Here is a 21,784-nt window from a genome sequence, read left to right on the forward strand (position 1 = left end):
TCACACTAACATGGATTCCTGCGCCATTTCCCAGATTAGGTCTTAAATGGGTTGAGCAAGTACCCCCAAAACATACTATTATACAATGGGCTTTGAGTGAACAGCTTCTGAAGAATACTGGTAGTGGGAGCCAGACTATAAGTCTGACAGCATTAATGAATAAGTGGGTGTTGTAGGAGTTAAGAAATGGTTATACGCTACTAGTTTAACAAGTTATTAGTGAAAAGGAATGATGATGAAAACAGGACCATAGAAAGAACAGGCAAAGGGTTTAAGTAAAGATTGGAGGGTGGGGAAGGGGAAACTTAAATAATATTTATAGTCTTAGAAGAAACTGGAGGAGAGAAAGAAATTAAAACTGTTAAAAGGAGGGGACAGTTGAAGGAGACAAGATTGTAGGAGAGCCAACAAGAAATTAGTTATAGAAATTAGTGATGGGAGATTCTTATTGAAATTAGAGTAACAGTCAGTGTAACTGTAGGAGATACAGTTGGGAGGCATTCAGTGAGGCAAAAATGCCTGAGAAGCCTGACCTACTGACTTGTTCACAGTGAGGGCAAAGACCAGTTAGAAACTCTCAGATAAGAAGGCGATGTTTAAAACAACAGTAAGGGGAATAGGGTATAGTAACGGTACTCATTTCACTTGAATTGCTGCTTCTAGTCTTCCAGTCTTCTAGTTATGCCAGGAACAAAAAAGGTAATGTTTCAAGAAAATTAGTAAGATTGCCTTATCCAGCAGTGCATTTTTAAGTATGAAAAATTTGCTCAAGTCCAAATATTAAATAAAATCTTATTTTTGTCATGTTTTTGTCAATGTCATTTATATTTTGTCAGTGTAAATGAGGCAGTTGGAATGGATAGACATTGAGGTCCTTTCAACTCAAATTCTGTGATTCTCTGAAAAATCTGTTTTTGATGTTGTGCTTGAGGAGATTCTTATAATTAATCAGTGACCTGAATAAGTTTAGAATATGCCTATTTGCACAAAAATTTGGATTAGAAGGCGTTATTATATTGAGCCTCAGTGTTTCATTTGAATGTCTTGTATTGGGTTAGTCTTTCATTTCTTCCTGCCTATGGGTGTGTAGGTCTTACTCCTTTTTCCTTTATTTTGAACTGGTATTTGCACATTAGGCTTTCTCTTTGTTCTCTTTCCCTCTATTAGGATAGCTTGCATTTGTTCAGCTCCTCTTCCTCCCTCCCCTCTGTTTTTATTAGGTTTCTGTCTTTTTGAAATTATTTGCATTTTCTTCATGGATTGTGCCTTTTTATTTTTTTAAATTATGGTAGAATGTACATAATATAAAATTTACTGTCTTAACCATTTTAAAATGTATAGTTTGGTAGTGTTAAGTACTTGCATTGTTAGGCAGCCAATCTCTAGAACTCTATTCATCTTGGAAAATTGAGACTCTGTATCCACTGAACAATAACTTCCCCATTTCTTCCTCCCTTTGGCCCCTGGCAACCACCATTCTACTTTTTGTCTTAATGAGTTTAACTGCTCTAGATACCTAATATAAGTAGAGTATTTGTCATTTTGTAACTGGCTTGTTTCACTTAACATGTCCTTATGTTTTTCCATTGTTGTAATATATGTCAGAATGTCCTTCCTTTTTTAGGCATAATATTCCATTGCATGTACATACCACATTTTGTTTATCTATAAATCTGTCAGTGGACATTTGGGTTGCTTCCACCTCTTAACTATTATAAATAATGTTGCTATGAACATGTGTGTACTAATATGTTTTTGAGACCCTGCTTTCAGTTCTTTTGTTTATTTGCCCAGAGGTAGAATTGTTGAATCATATGGTAATCCTATTTTTAATTTTTTGAGGAACTAACAAACTCTTTTCCCATAGTGGGTGCACCATTTTACATTCCTACCAATAGGGTACAAGGGTTCCACTTTCTTCACATTCTTGCCAACATTTATTATTTTCTGTGGGTGGTTTTGTTGTTGTTGTTTTTATAGTAGCCATCTTAATGAGTGTGAAGTGGTATCTCATTGTGGTTTTGGTTTGTATTTCCCTAATGATTACTGGTGTTGAGCATCTTTTCATTAGCTTTTTGGCCGTTTGTATATCTTCTTTGGAGAAATGTCTATTAAAGTCCTTTGCCCATTTTTTAATTGGCTTGTTTCTTGTTCAGTATAGGAATTCTTTATGTATATTCTGAGTATTAATCCCTTATCAGTTATATGATTTGCAGATTATTTTCTCCCATTTTGTAAGGTGCCTTTTCATTTATGTTGGTTGTGTCCTTTGATGTATGATGTTTTTGATGTAATCCAATTTATGTTTTTACTTTTGTTGCCTTTTATTTGGTGTTATATCCAAAAAGTCATTGGCAAATCGAGTGTCATGAAGCTTTTCCTCTGTGTTTTCTTCTAAGAGTTTTTTAGTTTTAGCTCTTATGTTTTGGTCTTTGATCCATTTTGAGTTAATTTGTGTATATGGTGTAAGGCAAAGGTCTAGCTTCATTCTTTTGCATATGGGCATTCACATTTCCCTGCACCATTTGTTGAAATGAGTTGTTTCCACTGTTGAATGGTGTTGGCACCTTTATCAGAAATCGTCTGACCACATACATGAGGGTTTATTTCCAGGCTATTCCTATTCTATTGGCCCATATGTCTGTCTTTGTGCTAGTACCAGTACCACATTTTGTGTGTGTATGAGAGAGGAGAGATTACTGTAGTTTTGAAATCAGAAGATGTGAGACGTCCAGAATTTTTTTTTTCAGTATTGTTTGGCTATTTGGGGTCCTTTGAGATTCCCCCATATGAATTTTAGGATGGGTTTTTCTATTTCTGCAAAAAATGCCATTGGGATTTTGATAGGGAGTGCATTAAATCTGTAGATAACTTTGGGTATATTGGCATCTTAATATTAAGTCTTTGCTCTTTTATTTCTTTTATATTTTTAAATAAAATTTTTTCAGTTCCTTATTTCTAAAGTTAAAATCAACAACTATATATTTCACTCTTACTCTACATCAAAAGCACTGGCCACTGTGGGAGAAATAAAGGTGCTATGAGCGATACAGATTTTTAGCCATAGATGTTATTTTCAAGAAATTTATAGTCTAGTACAGGAGATAAGACAGATAAATACAAGTTATAAAACTGATGCTTTCAGAATAGTGTAAAGTGCTATACGAATTTAGGAAACGACAAAATTACCCTCAGCTAGGCTTTATAATGCTGTTGCCTCAAATGTACAGTTGGAAATCCTTGCATTTATAATGGTCTTCAACATCTAGGGCATCCATAGTCATTATGGAAAGCAGATAGAAATTCAGGAAGCTTTCTGATTGAGGTTGGGCTATGGATGAAAATTGATGGTAGTATGAACTTTGAATTTCCAACTAGTGAAGACGTAAAGAAACCCTTGCTATTGACTGTGGGAGGGGTTTGCATTTGTCCTTCAGTGTTTTTAATCATTGTGCATGTATAATGCAAGAAAACTATCTGCAGCAAATGCTGGTTATAGATACTGGTGAATTAACAAGTGTAATAGTAATAATAATCATCTGCTACTTACCCTTTGGGCTTCATTTCCATGAACAGTAATAACAATTAGATACACTGATAAGAGTCATTCATACTAGGTTTGTTGTACATTTTGAATACTGTATTAACTCTTTGTGTGTGGTCAGGCTTCAAACTTTGCTGTTTTCCTATTCATTAACTTCATGGTTTGCTTAACAAAATGAAGGTAGCACTGACATATGGTAAAATTGCATTAAGCACCATTCATACTTTGTTTATGTAAAAAGCAATAATTTAAGTGAAGTAAGGTTTCCTGTTAGATAATTGACCTTAAAGTGTATGGGCATTTAAAATGGTGAAGCCATTTCCCCTAAAACTTGTTGGCATTTAAAATAATAAGATGTAGAAAAATGGCATTTAAATCAATGAGTTGCATCTTGTCAGCTTTTTCTAGCTCATTGCTTGAAATGTCAGTAAGCCGTGGGTAGCAGACATGTCTGTAGCTATAGGCTCACGATTTGCTTGGGGAGGCTTTTCTAACATAATTATTACAAAACCTGCATGAATATACATGTTTTTAATTCCCATATTTTCTAAACTCTATGATATGAAATCAAAACACTATTAACTGAATTTGGAGAATCCAAGCACAGAGTAGGAATTTAGACTGGAGCGGCTTTAAAATGTCCCTTCACTTCTGTATCACACTTCTGAAATCTAGATCATCTTACTCTTTCCTAATGAAACTTGTCATTCTATCTTCCATTTCCTTTCCTGAGGTCTTATCTCTGAAAAAGAAAATAAATAACTGTGTAAGCATTCTCATCCAGTCTTGCCACCCAAAACACCTAAATTCATAGGGTGACAAATACTAGAGTTACAAAAGAAACTTTAAGAAATGTTAGTCTTTATCGTTTAAAACTTAACTGTTTATCACCCTAGGGACTGAATTCCATGCAGACATGATGTAGCTTTATTTATTCAGTAATATCTTTCATGGACCAATGGAGCCACTTTTGTTACAGTTCCTGGAGAAATTTAACAGTTCTCTTTACTAGGGGACAGCAAACTATGGCTTGTCACTAAATGTAGCCTACAGCCTGTTTATGTAATATCCTCAAGCTAAAAACTTATGAAGAAAAAAAAAAAAAAAAAAGGAAGATAATGCAACAGAGACTATACCACCTATAAAACCCAAAATATTTACTGTGGCTCTTGACGGAAAATGTCTTACTCTGTTTTTAATATCTTCACCAGGTCCTTAAGATATTAAGAGATGCCTAAAAGCCATTAATTTCCATATCCTACTTACTACTCTCTTTGCTCTTCATCCTCAAATCAGATACCAGCAACCTGAAATGGAAACAAATACAATTTAATGGTTGGACAACTGGGATTATGGAGGAGAGACAAAGGAGATCTGGCTAGTAGGAGAAAAGTAGGGCTCAGCATTCATCCAACCCTACTTTTTTTTAGCTTTTTATTTTTATTTTTTTCATTTAACATAATAGAATGTGAAATAACTTTTTATTTTAAAATAATTTCACACTTACAGAAAAGTTGTAAGAATAGTACAAAAGTTTATATACCCTTCACCTAGATTCACCAGTTGTTGACATTTTGCCACATTTGCCTTATTATGTATTTTTGTTCTTTCTCTTTCATAGTAACCACAATACACACAGACATTTCTTGAACCACATGAGAGTAAGTTGCAAACATCATACTTCTCATATCTCTTTAATCCTAAATATTTCAGTATGTCCTTTTTTCTTCCCTAAGAAAAAGGACATCTACTTAACCATACTACATAATTACCAAAATCAGGGAAGTTAACCTTGATATAATATTATCTAATCTATGACTTTTATTCAGATTTTACCGATTGTCCCAGTGACCTTTATATTACTGCCCGCCCCGCCTTAGTTCAAAATCCAATTTAGGATCACTCATTGAATTTGATTTTCACTACTCTTTAATCTTGGATTCTTCCTCAGTCTTTTATTTTTAATGACAATGACATTTTAAAATAGTATAGAACATTTATCTTATAGAATGTCTCTCATTTTCGGTTTCTTTTGTATTTCTTTATGATTAAATTCATAATATTTATGCTCTTGGCAGGAATATTAAATAAGTGATATTGTATCCTTCTTACTGCATCGCATCATGAAGCACCAATGTCAGCTTAGTCAAGTGATATTTAACTTTGATCACTTAGTGTGGTTGATGTCTGCTAGGTTTCTCCCATAAATATTACTACTTTTCTCCTTGTAGTTAATAAGTTATTAGTGGGGAGATACTTTGAGACTATGTAAATACCTTTTCCTCATCAAACTTTCATTCAGTTTATTTTTAGTATCAGATAGTTTCTTGCCCGAATCAGTTATTTTTCCAGTGGTTGGAAAATGGTGATTTGTCTACATTTTTAGTTGGTGTTATAGTGTGAGGAAAAGCTTAAGTGCTTTCCCTTCTCCTCTACCAGTTTGGAGTTAGGATTCTTACTCTGTTCGATAGGTTATCAGGCAGTGTCCCAGGTTTTGTCAGTGGGAGCCCCTTCAGGCCACCTCCTACATCCTTTTCACAGGTCCCAGTCTTTTTATGAGCACTTTCTTATATTCTGGTACAAGATGTTCGAGGTTTATCTTGTCCTTTCCCTGCTCTAGCACTGGAATCCATTTTTCTAAAGAGATCTGGTTTCTTCGGTGAGGAATTATTGAAGCACATTTAGCCCCCTTTTGGCCTATGTACAGCTTCAGAACACCAGCCATTGGGCAATAGCCTGTTTATCATGATTTATATTTTTTGGATATAGCAAAAAATAGCGAAATGCCGTCAATTCATGGCCACTGACAGTAAGTAGTCGATGGAAATTAAAGTGTACAGGTTTTTGACTTAAAAGTATGCTTGCTGTTTAGGGGAAAAATATTGACATGAACATTTGAAAATAAGTATCACATTTCTTTGTGACACTGAAAATGCAAGTAAAAATCACTTTTTTAAGTTTCAAGTGATTAGTTCAAGAGTTGAAAGTAATATCTTTAGTATCTTTAATAACTTGAACTTGTTTTTAATGATTTTTTAAAAATTGAGGTAATATTTACATTACATAATATTTGCAAATAAAATTTATCCAAAGTTTACAATTTGATGTATTTTGTTAAATGTATACAGTTGTATAGTCACCGGCATAGTGAAAGACACAGGACAGTTCCCTCACCCTAAAATGTTTCTTTGTGCCACTTTGTAGTCTGCCTCCCCCACCCATGCAATCACACTGGCTTTACCTTTTCTGGAATTTTTAATAATGGGAATCATAAAATACAGTCTTTTATGTTTGACTTCTTTTGCTTAGCATAATTTTTGAGATTGATTCTTGTTTCTGTAGTAATTTTTTGTTCCTTTTTATTGCTAAGTAATTCATCCATAGCATGGATATGGCACAGTTTGTTTTATCTGTTCACTTTTTTATGGACTTCTGAGTTGTTTTCAGATTTTTATTACTATAACTTATTCATATATGTCTTTTTGTGAACATATATTTTCGTTTCTCCAGGATCTATACCTAGAATTGGAAGTACAGGGGTCGTGTGCTAAGTATATGTTTAACTTTGTAAGATGTTACCATATGGTTTACCAAAGTAACTGAACCATTTCCATCAGCAATGTAAGGCAATTCCAGTGTTCCTCATCTTGTCAACACTTGGTATTATCAATGTGTAGTGGTATTTCATTGTGGTTTTAATTTTTATTTCCCTGATAACTGGTGATGTTGAACATCTTTCCATTTGTATATTTTATATGATGTATTTGTTCAGATCTTTTGCTCATTTTAAAAAACATGTTATTAAGTTGTAATAAATATTTATATATTCTGTATAAATGCTCTGGTCAGATATGTTATACATATATGTTTTCCCAGGCTGTAGCTTGCCCTTTCCTTAATTGTGTCTTTTGAAAAGCAGAATTTTTTAATATCAGTGAAGTTCTTTTTATCTTAAAATTCTTTTTTTCACATCCTGCTCAAGAAATCTTTGCCTAATCCAATGTCAGATGCAAAAGAAAATCTCATGTTTTCTTCTAGAAGTTTAATGGTATTAACTGTTACATTTTGATCTCTGATCCCTTTCTAGTTTAATTTTCTGTGTTGTGTGAGAGTTGAGGTTTTATATTCCAAATGAAAATCCAGTTGTTCTAGCACCCTTTGTTGAAAAGACTGTCTTTTCCCACTTTGAATTACCTTAACACCTCTGTTAAATCATTTGACCATACACATTGGTACATTTCTGGACTCTACAGGCATACCTCGGAGATAGTGTGGGTTGGGTTCCAGACCACCATAATAAACCAAACACCACAATAAAGCAAGCCAAACAAATTTTTTTGGGTTTCCCAGTGCATATAAAAGTTACTTTTACGTTATAATGTAGTCTATAGTGCATATACATGTTACATTTGTACTATACTGGTGTTTAAGTGTACATTATGTCTAAAGAAACAATCTACATAATTAAGAAATATTTTATTGCTAAAAAATGCTAACAATCATCTGAGCGTGCAGTGAGTCATTCATTTTTTCTGGTGGATTGTCTTGCCTTGATGTGAATGGCTGCTGACTGATCAGGGTGGTGGTTGCTAAAGGTTGGGGTGGTTGTGGCAGTTTCTTAAAGAAGACATCACTGAAGTTTGCTGCATCAGTACTCTTCCTTTCAGGAAAGATTTTTCTGTAGCACATGATACTGTTTGATAGCATTTTACCCACAGTACAACTTTTTTCAAAATTGGAGTCATTCCTCTCTAACTCTATTGCTGCTATATCGACTAAGTTTGTATAATAATCTAAATCCTTTGTTGTCATTTCAACAATGTTTATAGCATTTTCACCAGGGATAGATTCCATCCTAAGCAACCACTTTCTTTGTTCATCCGTAAGAAGCAACTCTTCATTCATTCAAGTTTTATCATGAAATTTCAGTTATTCGGTTACAGCTTCAGTCTCCACTTCTAGTTCTGTTGCTGTTTCCACCACATCTACAGTTCCTTTCTTCACCGAAGTCTTGAACCCCTCCAAGTCATCCATGAGAATTGAAATCAGCCTCTTTCAACTTCTGTTAATGTTGATATTTTTACCTCCTCCCATGAATCATGAATGTTCTTTTTTTCCCCGAGTCTGCTTGCTAGGGAAACAAATGTTCTTAATGTTATCTAAAGTGGAGAATTCTTCCCAGAAGGTTTTCAATTTACTTTGCCCAGATCCATTAGAGGAATCACATCTGTGGCAGCTGTAGCCTTACAAAATAAACTTCTTAAATAATAAGACTTGAAAGTCAAAATTAATCCTTGATCCATGGACTGCAGAGTGGATATTATATTAGCAGGCATGAAAACATTAATCTCCCTATACATACATCTATTGGGCGACCAGGTGCATTATCAAAAAGCAGTAGTAAATATTTTGAAAGGAATTCTTTTTTCTGAACAGTAGTTCTGAACAGTGAACTTAAAATATTCAGTAAACCACGTGGTGAACAGATGTGCTGTCATCCAGGCTTTGTTGTTCCATTTCTACAGCACAGGAGGAGTAGATTTCATATAATTCTTAGCTTATTTGATGCAAAAAAATAAAGTGATATTTAAAATAATCCAGGTTCAGATATTAAAATAAGATGATAATAGACTTTATAATATTTAAATTGATTCTCTCTGTGAGATACTGTTTTGTTATATAGAGTTTAAGCCAGAATTCCATTAAGTAAATCACATAGGCCTATGAAAGAGATATGCAGAAAACCTTTTGGGTTAATGGTGCTGTCACTCTTAAGAAATGCTATAAGCTCTTCTACTCTCATCCTTCTCCCTTTTTTTTCAGTTGTTTATTAAGGAGAGAGTTTTTAAAAAACAAAATGGCTACTCCCTACTCCCAGAACTATAGAATCAAAAGCTCTGGGTTTTTGTTCTGGGCATATATGGTTTTAAGAAGCTCACAGTAGATTATGATATGACAGAACCACCTCTGGCTATGGGCCAGCCAATCTAGGTAGACCAATTCCTGCATCCTGAAGGAAGCAAATCCTGGGATATTATGAATTTCAGTTCAGAGCTTCAACTTTATTCCTATTTAGTTCTGGGCCAACAACTTGCTCTTTAATAAGTAAGAATAATAAATGCAAAGAACAACAATGGTTTTTGAGTTATAGAAGAATATTTCACATCTGTTTGTTATTATTTAGCATACCATACATAATGGATCCTTTTAGAATTCAGTTACGGTAGAGGGGAAATGACATGAATTGTTTTCTTTAACTTCCTATCTCCTGGCTATTTGATTAGGTCTGTGTCATATAAACTTTTTTGTTTTATTGTTTCATTTTATTTTGGTATACATACATACAGTGAGGATAAGCTACATTTTTGTTTATATATTGTTGCTATAAATGTTTAATGTGACCAAGTGCAGTTGAAAAAAGTATATGGTTTTGTGCTATGTTTTTAATCTTTGGTTATTGTTCTAGATAAAAACAAATAAGTGAAACAACCATTTAGTGACGGTTATCCTAAAATAATCATATAAATTCTAGAAATCACTATCTTAAGGGCATTCAGCAAATGGAGAAACATTGCTCATAAAAATTTCAGTAAGAACAGCAAGAGTATGTGGTATTTGAGCCATGTGACCTACTCCCATCTACTTCCCTAACTTCAGCTTAAGGGAAGTTCTACTCTGAATGGCCAGGGCAGGCAGTAGACCATCTCTCATACCCTCTAGCTTAGTGTTGCAGATGCTTTCTGCTCTCTTGTAGGCTGGTGAAATCAGAGGCTCTTTTCACTCACTCACCCTTTACTCAGAGTGGAAGTCTACCCCAGGCATGATAGGCTGAGAATACTGGGGCCAGATTGCTTCAGCCCCAGTTCATTTATAGGGCAGAGGTTCCATGCCAGGGGAAACAAGTCAGTATGATGGTGGGCTACCATCCTTACCCAGCACCTTGCTCATAGAGCACAGATGTCACTTTAAGAGAAGTGGATCGTTGTCCCATCCTCCAGTTCCAGTGCAATGGCTCAAAGGTTCTTCCAAGGGAAAGGGCAGGCCTAAAGAACAGAGAACTCCACAATTTTCCCCAAGGGGACTATTTGCAACAGAATTTAGGAAAGCTCATGCCTAAAGGTATTGAAAACAGTGAAGATCTTCTGTGAACAATTAAGAGGAGGAGCTGGTAGCTCCATGATATTAGTAGCAACAAGTGAAATAAATGACAAACCCGTTGGAAGTTTAACAGAGAACCAGAAAGAGAGACAGCTATGAGCCCTCTTAGGGTTGGAGCAAGTCTCAAACACTGGCAACACTTTGCCTCTGTAAAGGGACCAACTTTTATTGCATTGGACTATGGAGCAATTTGTGCCCCAGGGTGTGGCAAAAAAAAAAAAAAAAATAGAACAGTCAACTAACAATTAGTGAAGGCTAACACCTAGGAAGAACGAAACCAATCATTCCTGTTGGATGGGGAACTGTTCATGCTCAAAGCAGCACCCTCCAAAAAGTGATAACAGAACCTACACACTGCCAGTGAAATAGACTTAAGTGAACTAGAGATAAAGAGGGACATTTTCTAATATTAATATTAAAAAGACCTGTCCATCAGGAAAACATGCTTATATATGCACCCAACAAACAGCCCCAAAATGCCTGAAGCAAAATCCAACAGAATCGAAGGTAGGAATAGATAATCCAACAATAATAGTTAGACATGTCAATCCCTGACTTTCAATAATGGAGAGAACATTGAGGCAGAGGATTAGCGAAGATGTGGAAGACTTAAAAACACATTATGAATTAGTTAGACCCAACAGACATCTATAGAACACTCTACCCAACAAAAGCAAAATACTCATTCTTCTCCAATGTAAGTGGAACATTCTCCAGGATAAACCATATGCTAGGCCATAAAACAATAAATTTTAAAGGATTGAAGTCATACATAGTATGTTTTCCAGCCATGGTGAAATGAAATTAGAAATCAATAACAGGAAGGTGAGAAATTCACAAATATGTCAAAATTAAATGACATATTTCTAAATAATGAATGGATTTTAAAAAAAGAAATCACAAAGGAAATTAGAAAATAGTTTGAGGCCGGGTACAGTGACTCATGCCTATAGACCCAGCAACTTGGGAGGCTGAGATGAGAGGATCACTTGAGCCCAGGAGTTCAAGGCTACGACGAGCTATTATCACACCACCACACTCCAGCCTGGGTGACAGAACAAGACACTGTCTCAAAAAAAAGAAAAAGTTTGAGATGAATTAAAACAAAAAACATAGAAAACTTATGAGATGTAGTTATCAATGCTTAGGAGGCTGCCTATAAATGACTATTTAAAAAGATCTCAAATCAATACTGTAATCATTCACATTAAGACACTAGAAAAAGAAGAGCAAGCTAAACCAAACATGAGCAAAAAGACACAAATAATAAAGATTAGAGTAGAAATAAATGAAATAATATAGGAAAAAATTAAAGTCAAAAGTTGATTCTTTGAAAAGATCAGCAAAATCCATAAACCTTATCTAGGGCTGATCAAGAAAAAAGACTCAAATTACTAATCATGAATGATATAGGAGAAATCAGAAATAAAGAATTGTATGAGGAATGCTCTGAACAATTTGTATGCTAACAGATAATTTGATGAAATAGGCAAATTTCTAAAAAGATACAAACTACCTAAACTGACATAAGGAGAAGCAGAAAGACTGAATAAGCCTGTGTTGTGTTGCATGTTGAATTGTATCCCCCCAAAAAATATGTTGAGTCCTAACCCCTGGTACCTGAGATACCAGGGGTTCTTATGTTTTTATTTATATTTGAAAAATAGTAGTCTCCCCTTATCTAAGGGGAAATATATTCCAAGACTTTAAGAGGATGCCTGAAACCACTGATGGTACTCAACCCTATAGATACTACGTTTTTCCTATATGTATATACCTATGATAAAGTTTAATTTATAAGTTAGGCACAGTGACAGATTACTGTGGGACTAGGTTGGTTGCTCTGTGTTGCTTTATATTAGAAGGTAGCCTGAGTATTACATTAAAGGAACTTTAGAGATATGTTGTTCAGCGTCTGACATAAAATGATTGAATGTAGGGCTAAGGAGTTAAGTACAGTTTATGCCACATAATGTCTGATTTTTAAAAATCACTAAACAATGAAATGGTACCAAAGTATAATACAATTGAGGATTTTATTGGACTTCAATTGATGCCTGTTTCTAACACCTTTTAGATGTTAAATCAGTATCCAAATTACATTATTCATTTTTAAATGTTAGTAGTTTCTTTAGCCTGTAAAAAAGAATGTTGACAGATACAACTATAATAAAGGTTCTTATGGTTTATAAGACTTAAAATATTTTGTTAAAAATTTTTAAAGTGCATTTTAATTATTTTTAATGCTATATTTACTAGTACTTTCTACATGACTTTCTTTGTTTCTACCGAATACAGAATCATTCGTTTAACAAGTTTTTATTTTTATTTATTTACTTATTTTTCACTTATTTTTTTTGAGATAGGGTCTCATCATGTTGCTTAGGCTATTCTTGAACTCCTGGGCCCAAGTGATCCTCCCAAGTAGCTGGGATTACATGCGAGTGCCACTATGTCCAGCTAAAAAAATTTTAACAAATTGTATAGCAAATTTACTGTATCTTACTTAAAAATGTTAAAGAATCTTTATTTTAGTTTGAATAGGCAAGTGAGTTCTTCATATTAAACTATTTTATTGCAATATATAATTGATGTTAAATGTTTCTGCAAAATACATGTTTTGGTTGTGCTCTTGACACAATTGTGATGAGAAATCATAAAAAGCTGGTTGCAGGTATCAGTGGGCATATTTAAAATCTTTGAGGAAATCATTTGCGCGTTATAACATGCATTCAGTGTGTTTAATTTCTTTGCATTGTGCCAAGATGTGTCCCATTTTCTTAGTGCAATTTTAAGTTTTCCATGATGAAAATAAATGCATGAATTCATATATTGCAGTGATTTGAAGTAAATTATAGGGACTAGAATTTAAAGAACATTTAAAGGGTGCATTTTGCTATTCTTTATATTCTTATGTTCCATTATTATAAGATAAAAGAGTAGAAATAAGTTCAAATCATTATCAGTTTATTCTAGTGCTCCTGCAGTCTGGGAGCAGATGCCAGGAGTTTCTGAGATGAGTTTAGTGCAGCATATTGGAACTTCTCGGTCAGAGAAATTTTTGATCCACATTTTATATTGCAGAGATGTTCAAGTGTGTGTGTGTATTTCTTTTGTTTACATATATATATATATATATATATATATATGAAAGAATTAAAGTGCTTACACTTAGAACATGCATTTTGTTTTTCAGTTTTTTTTTTCCTAGTGCTGCTTTTGACCTATTAATCAATTTTACAACCCACTAAAGGTTTGAGAACCACAGTTTGTAAAACAGTAATCTAGGGACAGAATTATGAATCCAAATATATTTTTTTAGTTTTTTTCCCTAAAGACCCTTTTAAAATGTTTGTGTTTTGTGTCTGGTGAAAACAGATCTCATACTAGGAAGCCAAACATGATCCTCAAATGAGATTTGGCGTTTAAAAACAGTTTCTTTTTTTAATTTTAAGAATCACTATGGCCTGAGCACAGTGCCTCATGCCTATAGTCGTAGCATGTAGGGAGACCAAGGGAGGAGGATTGTTTGAGGCCAGAAGTTCACGACTAGCCTGAGTAACATAATGAAACCCTCTCTCTACAAAAAAATAGAAAAATTAGCTGGGCATGGTCGCTCACTCCTGTAGTCCCAGCTACTTTGGAGGCTGAGGCAGGAGGATTGATTGAGCCCAGGAGTTTGAGGTTGCTGTGAGCTATGATGATGCACTCTAGCCTTGGCAACAGAGTAAGACTCGATCTCAAAAAAAAAAAAAACGGCATATGTCTACATTGAGTTGCCTGTGAACTATTGCTGTAGTATAATAGAACCAATATATTTGGTTGTCCAAGGAAATTTTCCCTTTGGTAATTATATAGTTTAGTTGTATTAGAGTTTACCTGTAAATTTTAAACAAAATTTGTAATCAAAAACCATGGATAAAATCTATCCAAAGTGTATGTTTATACGCATTTAGTTTTTATATTAATACTTTTGTGGAGATAAATTTTATCCTGATTTGAAGTTTTAAAATATTTTAATTATATTAAACTAATTTGTCTTATTTGCTGTTAACATTTGTCTTTAATTATGCATCTGTGCTTTTGATATTGAATGAAGAAAGATTTTTGTACAACTCTTTTACCAAATATTTTCACAGGGACACTTAGTCGGTCTGGATGAACCAGCTTCGGGAGCTGGGCAAGAAGCTCTGCTTAAACAAGAGCAAGCAAAAATCATTCGATTCGAGAGACAAGCAGAAGAGTTCCTCAATGCAGTCTTTTATAGAAAAGGTTGGTTTCAGTGAAGAATGACTTAGCATCTGCTTGTCTTGTTTTAATCTGCTTAATTTCAATGTCATTTTAAAAGTTACTCCTAAAAATATTTTTCTTTATTGATGGGACACTTTATATTTCTCTGTATTCCTTTGATCAGGTTGAATTTGGAACAGGGTTAATTAAGGCAACCCCTGTGCCCCCTTTAGGCTCTGAAGTGATGGTGAGTTTTAGTTAAATACTTGAGAGAAGTACTATGAAACTCTGAAAATTGTAATATCTCAGTACTTCTATATTTGCTAGACAGATTTTCATACCAAGACAGGTTACATTTTAATCACTGATAACTATATATAAACTGCAAATTTTTGGTTATTCTAACCTGAGATCTAATTTGAGCAGAAATGTAGTTATATCTTAAAATTAGATTTATAAGCATTTTTTTCTCCACACTTTCACTGAAATTTTTTGTATTGTTAAAATTAAGAGAAACTCATTATTATATAATAAACTTTCCCCTTGCATTTGAGGTGGCATTAATAGCTTTACCTCTTGCATTTTTTTCAATTTATCTTTCTCCTTAAACTTTTATAAGTTTATTTTACATTTCTTTTGAAATACAGAAAAGTTCTCCAGTCATAGAGTTTTGAGGTTTAGAATTCTTCATGGAGACATTTACTTTCTCTATCCACAAAGCATAATTGCCATCCACCAAGACCTTAAGAAAACTTCCCTTCCTGATCCACTCTAGTGAAGAGTCTTTACTTTCAAGAAATTCTTCCCAGAGGGATCTGTATTTCTTAGTTACACTTCTCCTCTAGTTCCAAGAAGGAGATTACTATGATAGGTTCTAAAAAAGTTTCCTGTAAACTCCTGATGATTTTGAATATCCTTATTTAACCTTCAGCAGACTCAGTGATTCCATTTTCTTTAATTTTTCTTCATATGTTCTAGTTTACAGCTCTCATTCCTCTGAAAATTCCCTTCTTCCCTCTGAAGTTTGAAGGGTTTGATTATACTCTGGTTAAAAGTCTGATAAATGCTGGTTCTAATGGGTTTGTTACAGTTGGATACCAGCTGGGCTTCTACTTAATGTGACCAGTGTTTTCAAAAGGTGGTGTGAGGTGAAATGTCACGTAAAATTAAGAAATGCACAGATTATTGTTTTTCTGTGGCACTTTTTTTTTCTTTTTTCAGTTTCTTCTATTAGATCCCTAGGCAAAATTAAATCTTTTAGTGCATCCTTACTTCTGCACCCTCTGACCTAAATCTCCCAGGCAAGTCTCCCATGCTCACCTTATCCTCATAAAGTACTTTGAATTCCAAAATTATGTTCATAATTGTCATTTTTTTAGTTTTATGAACATTTGCTTTATTAAAATAATTTACATTTATAGTATAAGTGACTGATTTATCAGTTTATTAGCCAAATAAAATACCTTTTCTGCTCCTGTCCTTTAGGTTGTATACAGGGTCATTGGTCTTATGTGTTGTTACAGCAAGCTTCATTATCTAAAAAGAGGAACCTCCTCTCCCTGGCTTACCTAGAGGAACTGCTTTCATCCACTCTTTATTTAGGGGGCATTAATGAGGTCAGTCATTCCTACAGAGAAATTCTGTCCTACTTCTCTACTAGTCCCATCCCTTTGACATAGATAGTAACTTTTTTTTTTTTTTTTTTTTTTTTTTGAGACAGAGTCTCACTCTGTTGCCCAGGCTAGAGTGAGTGCCGTGGCGTCAGCCTAGCTCACAGCAACCTCAAACTCCTGAGCTCAAGCGATCCTCCTGTCTCAGCCTCCCGAGTAGCTGGGACTACAGGCATGCACCACCATGCCTGGCTAATTGATAGTAACTTTTTAACATTAAAGTTTTTATATTTAGAAATTAAATTTTGGGGTATAACCTTTAGGGGAGGGGAATTCTTGCCTTGGAATCAGTCTTGATAGATTTCAAGAGATGGAAATCCTCTGAAATTTTAAGTTATGTTTGTGTATTTGTTTATATACTGGTATGTGAAGCTAGGAAAAAGAATCGAAAGTTCCCTTCCCTTTGCTTTATGTCTGACCATTGTTATTCTTAGATATCTTATTAAATCTCTTGAAAATGTCTCAGAGATGGGCATTAGTATTCTTCAGATGAATACCAGAAGTGTTCAGTATCCAGGGATGTGATGGGCACTTTAGTCTGAAGAGAATATTTTGTTTTTATAAATAATTCAGATGTTTGGATTTGGTCGTTTGTTTCCAAGTATTGCAAATTGTGTATTTTAAGTAATTGAGTGTGTGTAAATTATATGGGTTTAAGTAGAAACATTTGCAATAAAAGTAGGCTTTTGGGATGTGGACTGTAATAAATTTTAATTTAAGAACAATATACCTTCCAAAGCTGTCATAATCAATTTTTTTTTCAGCTTGCTTTGTGACTTGTATTAGAAAATTTGACCCTTTTTCTAAAAGTTAGATTCACATTTTAAAATATACAGGTGACTATGGTGTAACACGTTTTTCTGTAGTTTTATATTGATCTGATTTCTTGCTTTTATTTGACTCAATTGTGTTCCCTTGGGGATGGGTATGTTTATAGAAACGTATTTTAAGTAAGTCAAAGAATGAAATCTGTTTTAAAAACTTTCAAAAGATACAGATATTTAAATGGAAGAGATGCCATTCATATGAAAACATTGAATATGTTTTGTCTCATGATTGTGTTATTCAGGAAAGAGACAAGATATGCTGCAGGCATTTAAAGCTCAAAGATAGAGGTTTATGGTCTTTATCCTAAAATCTTTGACTCTTTACAGAGCTCTTTTGTCATATTAATTTATTAATACTAAACACAGACATTTCATAAATTATTTCATGTTGCTTCTTATTTGAAAATAATTCCTCTTTATGTATTACACATTTCCCAACTTTTCCGTAGGAAAAGGATATACTGATATATTAAAACTTAGGGGCCAGGCACCGGGGCTCAAGCCTAGCACTCTGGGAAGCTGAGGCAGGATTGCTTGAGCTCAGGAGTTCAAGACCAGCCTGAGCAAGAGCAAGACCCCATCTCTACTAAAAATAGAAAATTAGCTAGGCATGGTAGCATGCACCTGTAGTCCCAGCTACTACTGGGGAGGCTGAGGCAGGAGAGTTGCTTGAGCCCAGGAGTTTGAGGTTGCAGTGAGCTATGGTGACAACACTGAATTTTACCTGGGGCAAAGGAGCGAGAATCTGTCTCTAAAAAATAAAAAATTTATATATATATATATATATATATATATAACAAACTTGTAATTTTATACAGTCATTCATATGGTGATTGTATGCCATGTAGAAGAAAAATGGATCTTAACTCGAAAGTTAAATGACTAAAATTCCAGTGGATAGAGTTATTTACAAAGCAATGTACAGGGAAAGTGTTTATTAAAACATTTGAGGAACCATTGTCAGTGATTGTAGCAGCTTCTGAACCTTACCTAATTGAATACCTTTATTTTTAAGTGTCTAGAATATTCATAGTCTCTATTTATGGAGAGAAAACTTAGGGTTACAAATACTTCTTAGTAAGAAACATTATTATTGGTAGAGCAAGCCTCATTAAACTTCAGAGAATTAAATAAATATTCTGACTTTATGAGCATCTTCTGATATTGAATATTGTCCTTCAGGAAAAAAAATGTTATGTTTTTATGAGTCCTGTGAAATTTTAATGATGTGTTTGTTGCTTGTTTTTTTGTTTGTTGTGGAGATTTCAGATTTTAGTTAGTAATAAGAGTCAGTTTTTCTTTAACTTATAAATCAACCTCTTAAGTTTCTTACAGGTCCAAAATACTGTGGGTAAAGTTATTTGCCTTCTATAGCTAATCTTTAAAAGACCAAGGAAACTGAGATTTTCTAAGAACCATCTTCTAAAGCCTCAGAAGTATGGTGGGGAGTAAAGGTCATAGGTAGAACAGTAAGATCAGGGGAAAAGTTTTAATCAAGGGTCTGTCACTAACCATCTTTACAGATTTGTAGAGGCCACTTATTCTTTAGCTCGTTGTCTTTACAAAAAGGGAATATTTCATGGTGATTGATTTGATTGACCCATTTATTACTCAAATAAGTGGAATGCACACTTTTCACCAGGCAAGATTAGGTATGCAAAAGTAAATAAACACACTCTCTGCTCTTGAGAAGTTTAGTCTTCCTGATTGACTATTACAGTGTGGTAATTACAGAGACCTGATAATATATTTATGCAAATCATTTCCCTTTCATCTTAACCTCATAATGACCTTCAGGGTCCCTTCCAGTGCTAAAAGTTCTATGAGTTAATGAGTTTGTGTTGTCTAAACCTAACATTGACTAGTAATTGATAACTTAGATGTTTATTATATCCCTAGCTATTGTGTTAATAGTTGGCAGGGTGTATTTAAAGAACTCATGGGAAATATGGTCTTTCTTAGGCTTTTGAGATCTGGCATTTAAACTCCCAGCCAGGGATTCTAAAATTGTGGTCCCCAGACCAGCAGTATCTAGGAACCTGTTAGAAATACCAGTTCTTGAGCCCACCCTAGAACTACTCAATCAGAAATTCTGGGAATAGGACCCAGCAATCTGTTTTTACAAGTCAGCAGAGTGATTCTGATGAATATTAAAGTGTAAAAACTACTGCCCTAGCCTATCATAGGATCTTAAAATAAGTGTCTCCTTTTATAATCTTGGTATGCTTTCAGTCTTAAATGGAAAGTAAATTAAACATTCATGAACTCAGTAACCCATTCTTCAAAAATTGAGGATGAGTTGGCTGAGGAAAAAATCTAGGGAAACCTGATGTGATCTATAGATGTAACAGGGTAGTAATTATTTCATAAGAGAAGGGTTTTGGGATTTATGTATCAGGTAAGTGATTCATGCCCATAAGATATACTACTTGTTATCCCTTTATTTAATTTCATAATCCTGGGGGGCGGGGAAATGTTTAGATATATTTTTATGAAAATTTTCTTTTTTAAAAATCTGTAACTCAAAAGTTAGAAATTAAAAATAGAAGTCAAAGGGAGAATACTATTTTTAAGATATTGCATTTTAAGGAAAAGAAAATGAAATTTTATGTTTACTTGAAAGCTGTCTTCTTTTAGTACATTATCCCACTTTAAAAGTAAATAAATCTTTATTTACAGACAGTCCCTGGGTCTCCGACCCCAATATTCCCCTAGTGGCCCGTGAGATCATGCAGCGAATGATCCAACAATTTGCTGCTGAATATACCTCAAAAAATAGCTCTACTCAGGACCCCAGCCAGCCCAATAGCACAAAGAACCAAAGCCTGCCGAAAGCATCTCCAGTCACCACCTCTCCCACGACTGCAACTACTCAGAACCCTGTGCTCAGCAAACTTCTCATGGCTGACCAAGACTCACCTCTGGACCTTACTGTCAGAAAGTCTCAGTCAGAACCTAGCGAACAAGGTATGGTTTGATGTCGAGGTCTCCTCTGTCCAATCAGAATACTTTAACTTGGGGGAGAAAAAAGTATTGGCAAGTAGAGCACCAGCAACAATAATAGAATAAAAAAACTAATGTGATTAAGTTATTTCTGAATATGCAGTAAAGGAGAAGCACAAATAAAGTTGTTACAGCCTCTCATCAGCAGTTTGTAGTCATGATTGATGTACTACCCAGGAAAGTCAGGTGATGGCAGTTGTCACTGATCTTTAAGTTGCTTGATATTTATATAAGCATTTTACACTTTGCAAAGCATTGTCATATCTTTTTTTTTTTTTTTTTAACTCCTATGGGAAAGTAAGTTTTTCCCCTTATCCATTCATGTTCTAGGATTAGCACCTGAGAAGTGTACCTTTACTTGTTAGGTAAAGAAGTGTACCTTTACTTGTTAGGTATAAGTAAATTAGATCATAAGGAAAAAATATGTATTATTTACAATTTAAAAAAAAACTAGGGTTAGAAATAGAGAAGACAGTAGAACACACTTTAGGTTAAGTGTATTCATTGTTTTATAAATGTATAAACACATCCACTGTATTATGAACTGGCCTTAAAGTATTTCCAAAAGGGAATTTGTTGATGAGGACCCTAATTAAGTGAAGAGGTTAAGAGGTTATCAGTTTTGTTTAGCAAGTGTTTCTTGCATCTCTGAAAAGTTTATTCTTTTCAGTAAATTAAATATTCCTGTTGCTTTGTGATCTCACTTACCTTTAATTTCACAAAGACTGAAGTGAGCATTTCAACTCAGCCATTTGTTTGAACCACTGCAAATTGTAAATTGATGATGTCTATACTAATGAGATTTTATTGTTGTAGAAATCTCATAAGAGAATACAGAAAGGTTATGAGATAATGTGGATTTATTGGTGAGAAATACATGTTTATTTTGGGAAGAAAATAAATTTAATTCTTAAAAGAACTTCCTTGAAAGGACTTTGTTTTGAGTAGTTTTCCTTTGCTTATTTCCTATTTCAGTGTGGTGAACAGCAAACAAAATATCTAAGTTCTGAGATATTTCCTGATAGGATACCTCCTAGTTGTCCTATGCTCACATTGATCATGTAACTTTGTTTAACTTATTTGTAAAATTGTATCTTGTCTTTTTTATTGATGATTTCCTTTACCATAAATTGGTAGTTTTTACTAAAAATCTCTTTGCTGTAAGTATTGCATCAAAAGCTTCAGGTTTATATTAGGAGAGTGGCAGCAAAGAAGTGTATTTAAAGTATTAATCATGGAGGTTAACATACAATGTTATAGCTAGTGTTATACTGAAGAGAGATGTGGTGGTGACAGCATGCTCTTACCAAGAGAAGTTTGAACTACATGACAGCATTATAGTGTATAAACTT

General features: G+C 34.1%; 1 protein-coding gene across 1 annotated transcript in view; it reads left to right on the forward strand.

Moving 5' to 3' along the window:
• LCOR (ligand dependent nuclear receptor corepressor) overlaps window positions 1-21,784 on the forward strand; it is a 59,306-nt gene that overhangs the window by 7,003 nt on the left and 30,519 nt on the right. The window contains exons 2-3 of the mRNA XM_069460219.1: window positions 14,842-14,974; window positions 20,109-20,396. Coding sequence (XP_069316320.1) covers window positions 20,159-20,396 — 238 coding nt within the window. The 5' untranslated portion in view covers window positions 14,842-14,974; window positions 20,109-20,158. The remainder of the gene's footprint in view (window positions 1-14,841; window positions 14,975-20,108; window positions 20,397-21,784) is intronic.

The sequence above is a fragment of the Eulemur rufifrons genome, chromosome 28 (assembly GCF_041146395.1).
Source record: "Eulemur rufifrons isolate Redbay chromosome 28, OSU_ERuf_1, whole genome shotgun sequence".
Taxonomy (NCBI): Eukaryota; Metazoa; Chordata; class Mammalia; order Primates; family Lemuridae; genus Eulemur; species Eulemur rufifrons.